Raw genomic sequence first — 17,202 nt, 5'->3', positions numbered from 1 at the left:
GTGCGATAAACTCCATAATTTTTTTGGGTAATGCCTTTTGATTTAATGCTGTCTTGAGTAAACTTCTTTACTTTTTCAAATACCTGAGCCACGGGAGGTGTCGGAACACTGGGAGGCGGCAGTCTTTCTTGGCCGCACCAAGGAATGCAGCATGCTGTTCAGGATGCCTTTTCAAGTGGCAAATTAAATTGGATGTGTTGAAACTCTTAGCCGTGCTTGATAATTCTGCAGAACACTCGTTGCAAATGGTGATTTTTTTTTTTTTTGGTCTTTATCCGAGATTTTGAAAAAGGCCCAGACCGCAGACATTTTCCCGAAATACTCTATTCAGTGCGCATGGCTCATGTGAATGAGTAATCGCTCATGTGATTTACATTTTTTCCCTGTTACACGTCTGACAAACTATAATTTGTACAGATTTCATTTTGTTTTGGGAAGTATTTAATTATTTTGACAAGAGAAAAAACCTGGATTATGCAACAGACATGCAACTCATAGCCTTCATGCAGTTAATTAATAAACACTCGATATCGGCCGATTACAGATATGCCGATGGTTTCAAATTAATCAAAAATCGATAAATATCAGCTCTAGTTGTAACACATGTTACGTCTTCACAATGTCATATGGCTAATTTTGTTATAAATAAAAAATTATTACACATATCCACATACTTTTTTTTCTTAGAAATATTATGAAGTAAAAGTACAAATCTTTAGTTTAAATATCTCTCGGGTAAAATACAAATAGTAGCACAACTACTTAACTACCAAAAACTTAAACTGTTCAATTCAATTCAATTCACATTTATTTGTATAGCGCTTTTCACAATACATATCGTTTCAAAGCAGCTTTACAGAGAGTGCATGTCATCATTACAATTTAGAGAATGCAGTTAGCTAATAATTTACAATTAATTTACAATCACTGTTAGCAATTTAATTGAAGGTAGAAGCAAAGAGCTCCTGGAAAAATGAATTACATATTAACAATAATTAGGATATATAGAAATTTGGGAATGTGCGTGTTGATCCAGATGTTGCGTCTTCTGAAGTCCTTGCAGGAGTTGACGCCGTCTCTTCAAAAGTGTTGGTCATCTGAGGTCTTCTTAAGAGGCTGGAACCAAACTGAAACTGATGTACTCTCTAGTCACCTCGGGACGTGTGTCCCGAGGTAAAGTGGAAAAGCAAATGGAGAATAATTAGCATAGCTGCTGTTCATAACATTAAGCAAAGATAGTCATGTGCAATTGATCTGATATGAGATTCATTATGTGAATTCTTGGCTAAAGAGATGCGTCTTTAATCTAGATTTAAACTGGGTGCGCAAGTCTGAGTCCCGAACATTATCAGGAAGGCTATTCCAGAGTTTAGGAGCCAAATGTGAAAACGCTCTCCCTCCTTTAGAGGACGTAGCTATCCTAGGTACAACCAGAAGTCCAGAGTTTTGTGATCTTAAAGAGCGTGAAGGATTGTAGGGCGATAGAAGATTGGTTAAGTACACAGGAGCTAAACCATTTAGAGCCTTGTAGGTCATTAGCAGTACTTTATAATCGATACGGAACTTAATAGGTAACCAGTGAAGAGATGATAAAATTGGTGTTATATGATCGTATTTTCTTGATCTGGTAAGAACTCTAGCAGCTGCATTTTGTACTAATTGTAGCTTGTTTATTGAGGAAGCAGGACAACCAGCTAATGCATTACAGTAATCTAGTCTAGACGTCATGAAAGCATGAACTAACTTTTCTGCATCAGAAACAGATAACATATTCCGTATCTTAGCAATGTTTCTGAGGTGGAAGAAGGCTGTTTTTGTAACATATGAGATATGATTTTCAAAGGACAAGTTGCTGTCTAATATAACACCCAGGTCTTTAACTGTCGAGGATGGAGTAACAGTACATCCTTCTAAATGCAGATTGTAGTCCGAGAGATTCTGTGTACAGGTTTTTGGCCCAATAAGTAATACTTCAGTCTTATCTGAATTTTAACAGAAGAAAATTACTAGTCATCCAATGTTTTACTTCTTTAACACACTCTGTCAGATTGGATAATTTAGAGATTCCATCTGGTTGTGTTGAAATATATAACTGAGTATCATCAGCATAGCAGTGGAAACTAATTCCATGTCTTCTTATAATATTACCAAGTGGCAGCATGTATATTGAAAATAGCAGAGGGCCTAACACAAATCCTTGCGGCACTCCATAATTTACTATCGTTATCTTAGATTTTTCCCCGTTTAAATAAACAAAATTGTGACGGTCTGATAGATACGATCTAAACCACCGTAATGCCTGTCCCTGAATACCAGTGTAATTTTGTAGTCGATCTAGGAGTATTTTATGATCTATAGTGTCGAACGCAGCACTGAGATCAAGTAGCACTAGTATTGTACTAGTGAAAGTGGTGCACATACTGCTAGTCATTTTCTTGAGATCATTTGTGTGTTTAGGTACAATGAGCAGCTGAGACAGATCAGGCAGGTTATTTGTGAATTTATCTATAGTTGTCGGGAGAATTGTTCAACCTAGTCGATATCGTGGCGCAATTTGGCAAATATCAGCAGAATGCAGTACGCATGTTACAAGGTAGTGATCAGTGACATCATCACTTTGCGGTAGAATTTCTGTATCGGTAGGATTGATTCCATGTGATATAATTAAATCTAATATAATTAAATCTAGTGTATGATTAAACTGTTAAAAATAGTTTTCATCAATTGAAATAAAACTAACATGTATATAAATATTAGATGAAGAACTTGAAATGTTGCCTTGGCAAAAAACTGATATAGCCTGAAGTTGAAGTACTAGAATTACTAAAGCTCAAATACAAATAAAGCTCAATATATATAAAATGAATAAATAAAACTGACAAATACATAAAATGACTAAAACGATTAAATAATTAAAAGAAAACTGAAAATATAAAAGCCTATTTAAAATATTAATTAATAAACAATAAAAAAAATAGTATACAAATAACACTAAACTAACACTAAGTATTTTACCACTTTGCAATTCATTGCTGAAACTACTTAAACTCAAAGTATATGGAAATGACAGATTGATTCAGTTGCTTCCTAAGTAGTTCACCATTTCACATGAATAAGCAAATTATTTTCTGTATATATCATTTTTTTAAAAAGATTCTGCTGGATTTGAATACTGCTTCTCTTTCTACACTTGACCTATTTTCATAGAATCTGTGTGAGTATCAGTGTTAACAACTGACTGTTGAGGACATTTTTATAGTTGACTGAAATGCAGTCACATGTCTGGCCCAAAATATTTTTTGTTTGGTGCCTACACAATAATTAGAGCCCTCAGTTAAACCAGTTTCAGGATCTCATTGGTATTACGAAAAGTAGAGACAACAATCTGCTTGGATATGAATAATTTAGCATTTTTTGTCTGGAAATGTCTTTGTTTTAGCATTCATCTCTTTTAGTACAGCCCTAAATCTTAAATAGGCATCTCTCTGAAATCTGTAAACATACCTATAAATTACTATGAATCACCATGCTGTCTCCTTCAGAATTGTGTGTAGTTTACATGCAAGTATACATTGTGTTCATGTTCATTAAATGTATAAAAGTACAAATGGTCAAGAACCGCCACCATCCAGCTGTTTCTTAAATATCACCCTGGCACATATATATAGGTGCCCGTCAGAATATAAAAGGTCATTTGTCAGCACTCTTGGGCACATTCGTCTCCCGCAGCGGGATGTCCTGCGGTCCATGTGTACTGCTGCAACGGCTGAGATGTGAAATGTACATATTGCTGATGCAGCCTCGTTTCTGCAGATCTGGTAAATTGAATTGAAACAGCACAATTTTGTCCTAATTTGATGGATTTCAAATGTCACATTGGGTCATTGGGTTGATTTTGTTGGGAATTCAGTTCAGTTCATAAAGGACAACCTGACTTCTGTGTGAAAAAGCGAGTATGTTAACACCAGTTTCGGTGACACCAATGAAACTTTCTTAATAATAATTCTAATAATAATTCTAAAATGATGTCAATATCATTTGAAAATACACCACTGAACAGACTAAAATCAATTAATTATGTAAAAATAATTAACACTAAATATTTGTTTTCAACAATAACCCTAGTTTGTTTGTTACAAACCTTGCTTCATTCTACACTTCCAAATGTCATAAAATCAATGCAGCACCGATGATGTCTAAATGAATTCATATGGAAAAACAATGTAAATTATTAACTTTTTTGTCATTGTTAAATATATAATTAAAATAATAAAACATAAAAATCATTAAATAGTCTGTGAAAAAGAAAAACAAGGAAAATCATGTCTAAAGAAATCAAGTTTGAAAGGCGACGCCCATTATTGTTAAGTGACATAGCGTAACGACCATAACCCTGCAAATGAAATTTAAATGACACAACCTCGTTTTTAAATCAATCCAAAGATAATGACAAAAATGAATGAAAAGTAATGCTGAAATGTAATACAACAGACATGTATTATTGCATTTGGTGTTTTAATAATTATTTTAATATTAAATGATATTTTGTTGTTATGAACTATTTAATTATGCATTTAATTATTTATTTAATGATTTAATTTTGAGTCATTTTGCATATTGACAAGAAACCAATTTAAAAACAATATTTGAAAAAAAAAAAAAAAATCTTATTGTGCGTTGCTTTTTTTCATACTAGTTAGACCTTGTACTCTAAACATATTTATAATTAAAGTCATAGAAGCCTACATAGGACACAGCAGTTTGGAGAATGGAATGTCATGGAATATTTAGGCATTTGACAAATTCTATTATATTTACACACACTGGTTATGTAATTGGATGCTACTGAAAATTTGTCAGAATTTTCATAACTAATTTTGGATCCTTTTAATTTTATTTTCATAGTAATAAACAACAGATTCAGGATATTATTATTCATCTTTTTTATAGTGCCATCCACTGTTTTCCAATGTATCCCTACATACCTATTATATTGTCTCATTTACATGAATTTAACGGTGTCCCACATGCTGACCAGAGGGCTTTTTGTTTAAGGTCCTTATGGCAGCATATCTAATCATACATAGAGCGCTGAATGGTACTGTACAGCATCCATGCCTCTTCAGCACATTCGCTCTGACTGGAGAGGGATATATGACCTGCGGCAATAAATGGACGGAGCCGCAAGCTCATACTGATCTCTGCAGGTTATAATTCCAAATTCTATTTACTGTAGCAATGGAACTTTATAGGCAGGTTTCACAACGAAACAATTTAAAATGACTGCTTTTACGGTCAAATTACTCTGTGTATATTATTCAAAAATTATTTATATCTATATAAATTATAATATAAAATAAATATATATTATCCTTAAAAAAATTGTTTGTAATAACTTGTTCTGCCTCTGAATCAACTTCAGTTTTCAGCTGATGTGACCAAGGATTTGTTTGTAAAAGGGGGAGGCCCTATTGTTTTCCTAAGGATTTTCCCCCCTCAAACTTCCGGCACTTTTGGGGGCCTTAACATGCTCCAAAACCCTTGAAAATTAGCACACATGTCGAAATCGTCGGCCATTAGGGCCGGGCTTAAGCTGGTACCCGTGCGTGGTGAGGGGGCTCAACAGCTTGGTCCATATATCAAACACACTTGCACGTATTAGTATAAAACTTGGTACACATATAGATCTCATCAGGTCTAACAACTTCCGTGCTCTAAGTTATATGGCAGCCCAACAGGAAGTCAGCTATTATGGGTTGTTTGAAAAAACGCATGCTCTGGATTTTGATATACTCCTCCTAGACGATTAATCCAATCACCACCAAACTCAGTCAGCATGAAGTCAAGACAATGAGGATGCTAAATTGTGAGCAGATTTTTGATATCTCAAACGGTTTGGCTGTGGCAATGGAACAAATTTATGGTGAGAAAAGGGAAACGGGAAGTGTGATGTAACTTCTGCATACATTGATTGATTTTGATGAAACACACGCTGTGTGTTCGTTGTAGGAGTCCAATCACATGGATGTGACTATTTTGAGTCAAAGTTAAAGTGCCACCAACTGGCAGCAGGAAGTGTATCACTTACAAAATGCTTTGAGATCACCTTCTTATTTTTACCCAATTTGCTTCAAACTTCATCAGAATATTGTCAAGACATGACGAATGTAGACCTGTGAAAAGATTTTTGATATTTTAAACACTGTTGCCATGGCAACACATCAAACTTTAGTATTAGTTTTGGATGCTTTTGAGACTCTTAGCATGCTTCAAAATGCATGAAACTCGACACATACGTCAGAGATGTCGTCCAGGAGACATGGGCAAAACCCGAGAAACGGGCGGGGAGGAGGGCCTCTATAGCACCACCTTTTGTCAAAAGTGAGGGATTAGTTTTACCTACAGTAAACTCAGTACATATATTGTTCTCATTAAGCCAGACAGTTTTCTAATTTACAGTCATTAGCTCCGATCAACAGGAAGTCAGATATTTTGGTTTGAATGTGGATTTTTTGAATAATCAGGCTCTGGGTTTGGCATGGTGAGGGATTAAAGTAAGGACAAAAAAGGGAAACAGGAAGAGTCTCAAATCTTGTAAAAGCATTGTTTGATTTAAATTAAATTAAGATTGTGTGTTTGGTAATTAAACGTGAAGGAATTTAAAATGAATGTGCTATATTTCAGATCAATATTTTTTTTTCTTTAAAATGTTGTATTTTGAGATTAATTCATGACACTAAACAATATTCTCCTCTGAATTATACACCATTTATTTCGGTACAATAATACTAACATTAGAAAAAAAAACACATTTGAGTTTCTTTTTCAATAAATGTAGTATGTGTAACTTAAAAATAAGTAGATTAGTTTGATGACAAGAAATTAAAACATGTAATATATTGTATAACCAAAAGATGGCACCAAATGCCTATTTTTAACAAGGTTGGATACATCTTTTTTGCTGCTAAATAGTGCTTTAAAGTACAATGATTTAATTTTATTCCATCCTGCATTTGCATGTATATTTAAACATTATCAAAGAGTACTTTGTCACAATTTAGATTTTTTTTTTTAAATGTCTGTCTCCCTCTGTCTGTCCTCCCCCTCACTTTCTCAGTCTCTCTCTCTCTTTCTCTCTCTCTCTCTCTCTCTCTCTCTCTCTCTCTCTCTCTCTCTGCGTGTGTGTGTGTGTGTGTGTGTGTGTGTCATTTTCACTCTTGATGTTAGTTTAACCATTTCATTGCTGTTTGCTTTTGCCTGCATTAAAGGATAAGAAATCCCTTATGCCTTTACATTTTTTTATACACATTTGAATAACAAAATAAAGGCATAGAATAAAATAAAGGCTTTTCATTTGTAAGGAACTGACAATGACAAAGTGACCTATGACATCCAGTGATATGATATTCATCTAAATTTAAATGATCCCATGGATGTGGCTGTTGTGGTTCACAGTCATAGGGGCACCAGCTGACTCCAGTAAATGTGGCATATTCAAATGACTTATTCCTTTTACATTCACCCAGTTTAAATGCATATTGCCCATAGTGCACAGATGCCTTAAAGCTTGGGCCTCTCATCCAGCTATATTTTGTTGTTGTTGTTGTTGTTGTGTGTGGCTGTGATTCTCGTTCTGATTGGTAAATCTCACTTTGGGATTGTGGATAGTGTATTACATCACCAGGAATTCTGCAGTCTGAAAATTAGACTTTACTTTTTACCAAGATCACCTTGTCACAACTGAATCCGTTAAATCAAAGAAAATCAAGACTTTGTAAAAGGGCATAATATGGTCTCTTTAAGGTGTGGTCACATTAGCAAAATTTCCCATGCAATAAAAAGGTCTATTGTCGATTGTCAATAGTGTAGCGATATGCAAAATGAAGCACAGCTCACACTGAAGTCACTTTCAAACCAAGCAGCTTTCTGTTGGTCAACCATGTGAAATTGCAGAACCAACTTGAACATGAGCAAAATCTGCATGAGGAATTTTTTTACCCTCACGCTAATAACGCAAATCTGCGTGATCACGCAGATTCTTATTGGAATGACTGGATTTCACCAGCAAAAGTTTGCCAAACAGTAAATGTGACCGCACCTTAAGTCACACAATCCCAATCTTGACGTTGACTGATTACTCTGTTAGTTTGCACTCACAGACTAGAACAACCGAATGAATTGAGTAAAGCACATAGCATTTTTATCAGGCCACCGTGAACCAGAATGAACCAGGCCAGTCAAGGTCACTGTCTGCTCCTGCAAATTACCTTGGGATAGTGGATATCTTCCCTCATTACTCAGACACAAGATCTGAAGGTAATAGCTCAGAAGAGACGGATTTGGGAGGGAGTGAATGAGATTTTAGGGGGCTTGTATTTCCTTCATCTCAGCTTAGAAACCAAACAGAAACCCAATCATTCCCCTTGAACAAAGTTTGACTTTGAGAATGGAAGGACATTGGGGTAGACCAGAAATATAAACAAAAGGCCCCGTTCACGTCAATGGACCGCACGAAAAACTGATGAAGAACCTGATAGCCCGGCTATTTGCGTAACTGAGGTTTTATCAATGGTTTACTTTCCAAAATTGCTTTTGTCAGTATAATGCCCTTCAAAATTAACTGAAGCTCTGCTTTCCGCTGCACGTTCTGTTTTTAATCAGTTTGGCTGGGACGGACAGTTAAACTATTCATGTTAAAAGGATCCCAATAACTTTAACCTGTCCTCTGTGCCCTTGGCTTCCTTTCGTACAGGTCTGTCAGAGTCAAGGACTGTCCGTCTGCAACATGCAATCATTGTAGAGGCCTCAAAAAATGGTGTTAGGGGGTTTGAGTACTAGAAAATATAGATTGTTGTATAGATTGGTCAGCCATTATGTTTGAAATAAGAAGTTCTGCACATCATATATTATATATTTATTTAATAATTAATCCTTTAAGTTACAAAAAAGTGTCTAAAGTGTAACCTATTACTATTATTATTGTTATAAATACTTGATCTATTATGAAGAATACTTGATCACTAATTGTATTTATTTATTTTATATTTATTATATTTTTATTTTAATGTTTATTGTTGTGTAAAATAGATGTAATTTTTTGTACATTTGTTTTATTTTTTATTTGATGTCATTTGCCATTAAGTTTCTAGGTAAAATCAGTTATAATATTATTTAACTTATTTCACTAATTTCATTCATTCATTCATTCATTCATAATGTTGTGTAAAACAGTTAATGTAATTTTTTGTACATTTCTTTTTTTAATTCCTGCCTCATCTGTCATTAAATTGCTAAGTAAATTATTGTAATATTATTGTATATAATATTAAATATATAATATTTAAATATATTATATAAATATATAATATTGTCCATTATTATTATTATTATTATTATTATTATCATCATCAAAGCAGTTAAATAGCAGCTATAATAATTGATCTGGCCAAAATGTTGGTCTATCATTAATTTACACATGCTAAAGTGAAATCGTTAATAGGATTCAGGGTGAAAAAGACAAATACACAACAATGATAGTATATGATTCTGGCTGGTTGGCAGGGATGGAGTCCTGGCTGCTCTTCTGTTATTGCAGGCTTTCATCCGCACTCCCCATGAAATCAGTACGAAGAACTCAATTAACACTTGCAGCCATGTTCCTCTCCTTCCCAGCTGAGGAAAGCCTTGGGATGAAAGGGTTGAGATTATGGGAGTCACGTTTGACTCTAAAAGAAGGAAGGAGAATATTCATCACCATTTGGTGTGGTTGCTTTTGGAATTATGTCTCTTGGGAGTTACGAGACCAACAGACAGCAGAAACTTTTTTTTTTTTTTTTTTGGATTAGATACAAATATAGGTTTTTTATTGCTTGCCAAAGACCTAGTAATGCCATAACAACCACATAGCAACCAAATAACAACCAACTAGAACACAAAGTTTGCCCAGAAAAGCACCACTCATATTTTATTCAGGAAGTGTAAAAATGAACCTACAGTTGCTATAAATAATTCCCTACTTTTCTAAGGTCTTATTTCAAGTTTGGTGCCACTTAAACACAATAATGTCTTAGAGAGAGGTAGTTGTTTAATAAACATAGGTTCATTAAATCATCTATTTCCCACTGTTACATCCCAAGTGAGTACATCGGGGTCACCAAAAGGAAACAAGCATCTTAAGACCTTTGACGTCTTTGTACATGTGTGTTCTGGTTTGTTGGCATTTCTGAAGGCTGTGTTCTCCCCATGTTGAATTCATTATCTAGTGTGTCGTCCCCTTGGGATGAGTGGAAAATGTTCTTTGCAGCTTTGTTTGAAATGTCATGTATGTTGAATACGTGACTGCTTTAATGTGCAGGTGCGTAGTGTCCTACATATGAATAAGTAAACAGCATTTGAATGCAAAATAAAAATAGAATATATTTGCCTGCCAAACCCATATCACACATTATATCAAAGCTGTTAGTGTCACTTTATTTTTATTTTTTAATATTTGTAAAGTTGATTGTTTGTGTCATAATTGTGTGTGCATGTTATATATTTATATTCAAATATATATATTTATTATATTTTGGGAAATTAATCACTCAAAATTCTTCACCCATATGTTGTTCCAGCCAATATATATACACTAACCAGCAACTTTATTAGGTACAACTTTTGCCTTCAGAACTGCCTTAATTCTTCGTAGATTCAACAAGGTGCTGGAAACATTCCTCATTTTTGGTCCATATTGACATGATAGCACTGCGCAGTTGCTGCAGATTTGTTGGCTGCACATCCATGATGCCGAATCTCCCTTTCCACCACATCCCAAAGCTGCTCTATTGGATTGAGATCTGGTGACTGTGGAGGCCATTTGAGTATAGGGAACTCATTGTCATGTTCAAGAAACCAGTTTAAGATGATTTGAGCTTTGTGACATGGTGCGTTATTCTACTGGAAGTAGCTATCAGAAGATGGGTACACTGTGGTCATAAAGGGATGGACATGGTCAGCAACAATACTCAAGTAGGCTGTGGCATTTCAATTGATTCTAAGGAGCCCAAATTGTGCCACGAAAATATCCCCCACAATATTACACCAGCAGCAGCCTGAACAGTTGATACAAGGCAAGACGGATCCATGCTTTCAAGTTGTTTACGGCAAATTCTGACCCTACCATCTGAATGTTGCAGCAGAAATCGAGACTCATCGCACCAGGCAATGTTTTTTTTTTTTTTTTTTTTTTTTTTTTCTTTTTTTCTATTGTCTACTTTTGATGAGCCTGTGAGAATTGTACTACTCAGACCAGCCTGTCTGGCACCAACAACCATTCCACGTACAAGAAATCACCTTTCTTCCTCATTCTGATGTTCAGTTTGAACTTCAGCAGTTCGTCTTGACCATTTCTACATGCCTAAATGCATTGAGTTGCTGCCATGGGGACCACTGGCAAAATTACAAAAAGCACTATATAATCTTAATTAAAGTGACAACTTCAATTAATCCAGAAATTAGAATTTTTTTTTTTTTTTTGAAGAAGAAGAAATGAATGGATTAAGAACATTAAGTACATTTTCATTTTTTATTTTCATTTTTGTGTGAAATATTCCTTTACCATGCTGTACTCTCTGCTGCCTCGACTGTGTAGTAATAAGGTTTACATATTAATGAGATGCTTGTATACTAATGAAGCTCCATCAGCTGATTTTAGGGGTCAGGGGTCAAGCTCTGTTCTCTTGCTACCAATTACAAAAAGTACATGCTGTGCAGGTGAAAATCTGTTCACTTGAATATGTATTAAGGAATAAAATGAGGTCTTTTGTAGCACAAGAAATTCTGGTTAATATTGGTCCGCTGATACATACTTGGAAAATACTGTAAGTAGGACACCATCTGGACACCTTTGACATTAGAGGTGACCCGATGTACGAAAAATTCACTAAATAAGTGTTTGGTTGTTCACTGTAGGATAAGATATAACATATTTCTATATTTAGAGATGAGTTTAGCATGTACATGATGATGAGTCATTCAGTATATGATTTTTAAAATACTATACTAATCGCTATTTTAGCTGTTATAGCGCAAAATGAAAAATCATGAAAAAAAAAAAAGCTTACTGAATGGTAGTGTGTGTATGTGTATAATATATATATATATATATTATACATATACTCTGGCTTTAAATAAAACTTTAAATATTCAACATAAAATTAATTCACAGTAACTATTATTCAATGGCAAAACCATGTTATGCCCCTTTTATGTAATGTAATATAAGTAATATAAGTCTCTGGTGTCCCCAGAATATGTCTGTGACGTTTCAGTTCAAAATATCCCACATATCATTTATTATACAATAGCTTATCAAATTTGCCCCTATTTGGGTGTGAGCAAAAACACACCATTTTTTGTGTGCCCCTTTAAATGCAAATTAGCTGCTTCTCCCGGCCTTCTTTCAAGAAGAGGGCGGAGCTTTAACGGCTCACACTTCAGTTGCTCAACAACAACAAAGCTGGAGAATCTCATGCAGCCAAAATGTCGATTGTCAGTAACGGTGTTCAGCCTTACATTGTTCAAACCGGAGTCAGACACTCAGGAAGAACTTTTAGAATGCAACTGGACATTTCTGAACCGTTAGTGGATAAATGTAGTTGCTGTGGATTGTTTGTGATGTCACAAACCCAGGAAGAAGCTCACTGTAGTCCCTACCAGCTGTTTGTTGTAGTCCTTAAAAAACAATTTCTGTAAAATAATATATCTCCCTTTGCATTTGAACTTTGAGCGTCGTAACTTTGCAGAGGTTGTCTATGCCAACATTACACACAAACTAAAGTTAAAAAAGTGAAATCATAATCAACCACCCCTTTAATGTCCTTCTAGATATCGTCTCTTACTAGTTGGTTTTCATTCTGGAATGTCTTTCAGGAGGTCAGCACACAATGTATTTGTTTCTGAAATTAATTTAATCACAATCTTTCTCCTTCACAGCCGCCTAGTGAGGACGATCTCTGCCCAATCTGCTATGCACACTCCATATCAGCCATCTTCAAGCCCTGCTCCCACAAATCCTGCAAGTGAGTAGTTGCCAACACACTATCAACAGCTCAATTCTTCCATTCATTCCTCCATTTAGTAGATTAACACCATGCCGTTAAATGCTTCTATTCAGTACATACAGTATATATAGCAAAAATACAGGCTGAAATACTGAAATATTAGTGCTGTTGTGATGCTTTGAAGATGTCATGGTACAAATATCATAAGTTTGATTGTATACATCAAAACTTGGCTTTCAAAATCGAATCAATTTTCTTTGGTGGTTTGTGTTTGAGTCGCTTACAATGTTCCAGTGAAGCGTAGCACAGATAACACATGCTGTGACGTGACTCAGCACTCTTTAAATGATTAAATGTCACTCTCCCTCCCTCTTTTATTTCAGGGCCTGTATCAATCAGCACTTGATGAATAACAAGGACTGCTTCTTCTGCAAGGCCACTATCACTGGAGTGGATGATTACACCAAACCAGCCAGCTCTTAGTATGCCCTTCACACACAAACACACACACATTTGGTGTTCAAACATTGACATTACTGTATGTACACTTTCCCCAAAGACTTCACATATTCAGGTTGGACTCATACTGTTGCACCCACAGACCATCACGTCTATATACGGTCACCCTTCAATTGCTGTTGGTTCTGCCAGCATTGCCCATCTGTGTTGGCGTATCTTAACATTTTGTCCTCTGAGAAATGGAACAAGGCTTTGCAAGGCAATAGTTCTTCCAGGTGTCTTTGTGATGAATGGATGAGGTCCTGTTTAGAGCCGCCCGCTCATGGTGCTTCTGAAGGAAGCTGATGGTGATGGAGAGGAAAACTGCTGGGAAACATCTAATCTCTCGCCACTGTCTCAGTCTCTTCTCATTTCTTCTTGGCTCATGTTCTCATCTGTTTTCTAATTTCATCTCCTTTCCTCTTCTCTCTTTTTTAGTCTCATCTATTTTAGTCTCTTCTTTTCTCATCTCATCTGTTTTCTCACTTCGCCTTGTCTCATTTCATCTCTCATCTTGTCCCTTCTCATCTTCATTTCATCTCATCTCCTCTATTCTCATATCACCTTTTAGTCTCAACCCACCTTGTTTTGTCTCATCTTGTCCCTTCTCTCTTTTTTTTCTCTTCTCTTTTTGTCTCGTCTCATCTTCTCTCCTTTAGTTTCTATTCATCTTCTCATCTCCTCTCCTTTTCTGTCCTTTTATCTCATCTATTTTAGTCTCCTCTTTTCTCATCTGTCCTCACTTCATCTTGTCTCATCTTAACTTCAAGTTTCATCTCATCTCCTCTGTTCTCCTAACTTTAGTTTTGTCCTGTCTTTTCTTTGTCGCTTCTCCTTTTGTCGCATTTTCTCCTCTTGTTTAGTCATTGTTCATCTTCTCATCTGTTTTCATTTTGTCTCATTTCATCATCTCTCTTCTGTCCTTTCATCTCCCATATTTTAGTTCCCTATTTTCTCATTTCTTTTCCTCATTTTTTTCTCGGTCATTTCGTATTTTTTCTCATCATATCCGTTTCAACTCATCTGTGTTCTCCTACCACTTTTTATCTCATATTGTCTCCTTTTATTTAATGTTTTTCTCTTTGTGTTGTCTCATCTTCTCTTGTTTAGTTTGCTCATCTACTCATCTATTTTCATCTCCTCTTCTCTCTTTTCATCTCATCTTTTTTAGTCTTATCTTTTCTCATGTTTTTCTTACATCATGTCTAGTCTATCTTGTCCCTTCTCACCTTCATATCTCTTTCATCTCCTTCTCTCTCATCTTGTCTTTTCTATTTTCCCCTTCACATTTTAGTCTCATCTCATCTTGTCTCATCTCATTTCTTCTCATCTTGTTCTTTCTCATCTGTTTTATTTTAGTCTCATATAATCTCTTCTGTTCTCTTCTCACAAACTCTGGTTAAAATAGTATCATATCATGAAGTCAGATATAAACTCGATACTAGTGAGACAGTTTTTCACATCACTCTCTGTATTTGCTAATATTTTTATACTCAAAACTGACAGCCATATTTGAGACAGATGACAATATGTAGTATCACACTAAGCAGAACCTACAATCACTTCTGATTATTGTACATGATTTTCTACATCAAATGAAGCAAGCAAAAAGAAATGCATCTACTCAAAGCTGTTACACACCTGTCATACAGTATATGTAATAAATGTGTTATATTAAGGATTTATAAAGCATCATACAGGATAAGAAGACAGTTTCAGAACAGTTTATATGGAGACATAAATGCAATTTGATCCATGGGACAGTGATAACAGTTCATGTTTGAGAGAAATGCTTTGATTCCGCAACAAAACTTGTTCGTTCTGCTCTCCGCTATGTTTTTTTTTTCTTTCATTCCAACGGCTTTCACGTTTGATCCGTCTTTATAATGGTGTTTGTGGATGTCCCAAACCCTCAGCCTTCTTCATACTAAGATCTTTCCTTCAGTCTGTTCCATTAGGAGTGCCTAGACTGCTGTTTTTGTTACTGAACACCAACAGATATCTAGATTTAAGTGCTTTGCTGTTGTGTGCATGGGGTTAGCTTTCCCAGAATCCTTTGCTAATGGATTATCTTGCAACTCAGGCTCTGCCTGCACTCAGAATCCATTGCCTCACCACAGTTCCCTTATAAAAGGATATTCAGCTATTGACAACAGCAATTTTCTACCCAGAATAAAAGTGTAGTGATGTGACCCACTTTTAAAACCCACAAATAATTAGATGGAGACAGATGGAGCCAAGATTGGTGGTGGACCTCAAGCATTGACTGTAACAATACAATACGCAATTGTTAAAACAACTTGTATAGGATTCCTTCCAAAGTTATCATTCGCTTCTTACTAATGCACACAGACTGTTTATTTAACACACAGCCAATTTGCTACGACCGATAAGCCACTGAACTTCCAAACACTGCATACAACTGATAATAAGTATGAATTATGAAAACCAAAAGAGTATTTGGGTCACTACTTCTCTTATTTGGACTGTTAAGCATTTCTCACAGTGTGGTGTAATATTGTTTTTAAAAAGGGGGTGCATGATATGAATTTAGGACCCCTCTCTATTGTTATTGTGTGTGTCCGTGTGCGTGCGTGCGTGTATGCGTGTGCGTTTGCGGTGAGCGTGTGCCGACAACTTTAATTTAAGGGTTTCCACTCTCAGGCATCTGCTATTGTTGTCAAAGGGAATTTTAGATTAGTTAAGCAATATTTAAAGGACTGTTGATGTTTTGTTTTGTTTAGAAAGAGGACATTGCAACTTTTGGTTCTTTCACTTTTGTGAGAGTGTACATGTATTGATGTAATATTACCATTAAATTATTTATCCTAAATGTTGTCTGGTTTGCTTACTCTGTAGGCACTTTCAATGGTACATATTGGGTTACTAACATATTTCATTATTAAGCAAATAATATTTAGATGTGTCCCACATTTATTCAACCCTGTTACTACATGATTTCCACCCTGTTTAAAAAACACTGAACAGCCTTTTGGACCTTTTCCACAGCATGATGAAAGGTAAGTAAAATCTAGGGAACATTTTATTTTACTGTGTCCTTGTTATACGTTGCATGTAGTTACTGTAGTAATAACTATAAATTGTGCATAATTACATGCAACTAACCCTAAACCAAACTGTAATCCCAATCCTAACCCCACAGTAAGTACATGTAGTTAAAGGATTAGTTCACTTTCAAATGAAAATTAGCCCAAGGTTTACTCACCCTCAAGCCATCCTAGATGTATATGACTTTCTTCTTTCTGATGAACATAATTGAAGAAATATTAATAAATATCCTGACGCATCTAAGCTTTATAATGGCAGTGAACGGAACCCACGAGTATGAGCTGAAGAAAAAGCTTCCATCCACATCTATCCATCATAAACTCTGGGGGGGTTAATAAAGGCCTTCTGAAGCGAAGCGATGCATTTGTATAAAAAAAAATCCATATTGAAACAAGTTATGAAGTCAAATATCTAGCTTCCACCAGAACGCCTTCCGGATTCAAATTACGGAAAAAGGAACTGGCGCTGCGTTAGTGCCGTAAGTCGAATTGGGAACGTGTAGGACATACAGCGTAAGCTTTTTGAAGAATACAGAAGGCGGTCTGGTGGAAGCACTTGCAAGGCAAGCATTTGTGTTTATAAAGCATATACATTT

At 35.5% G+C, this 17,202-nt stretch overlaps 1 protein-coding gene across 2 annotated transcripts in view; it reads left to right on the top strand.

Annotated features, from left to right (window-relative positions):
* Nucleotides 1–16,371, top strand: part of LOC127520432 (E3 ubiquitin-protein ligase RNF123) — a 169,401-nt gene extending 153,030 nt beyond the window's left edge. For both annotated transcript variants that reach the window (XM_051908496.1, XM_051908495.1), the window contains exons 38-39: nucleotides 12,973–13,058; nucleotides 13,424–16,371. In XM_051908496.1, coding sequence (XP_051764456.1) covers nucleotides 12,973–13,058; nucleotides 13,424–13,523 — 186 coding nt within the window. In that variant the 3' untranslated portion in view covers nucleotides 13,524–16,371. The remainder of the gene's footprint in view (nucleotides 1–12,972; nucleotides 13,059–13,423) is intronic.
* The last annotated feature ends 831 nt before the right edge of the window (nucleotides 16,372–17,202 follow it).

This window comes from Ctenopharyngodon idella, chromosome 10 (assembly GCF_019924925.1).
Source record: "Ctenopharyngodon idella isolate HZGC_01 chromosome 10, HZGC01, whole genome shotgun sequence".
In the NCBI taxonomy this organism is placed as follows: domain Eukaryota; kingdom Metazoa; phylum Chordata; class Actinopteri; order Cypriniformes; family Xenocyprididae; genus Ctenopharyngodon; species Ctenopharyngodon idella.
Note: the sequence above shows the minus strand (reverse complement) of the source record. Positions and strands in the feature narration are given on the sequence as shown.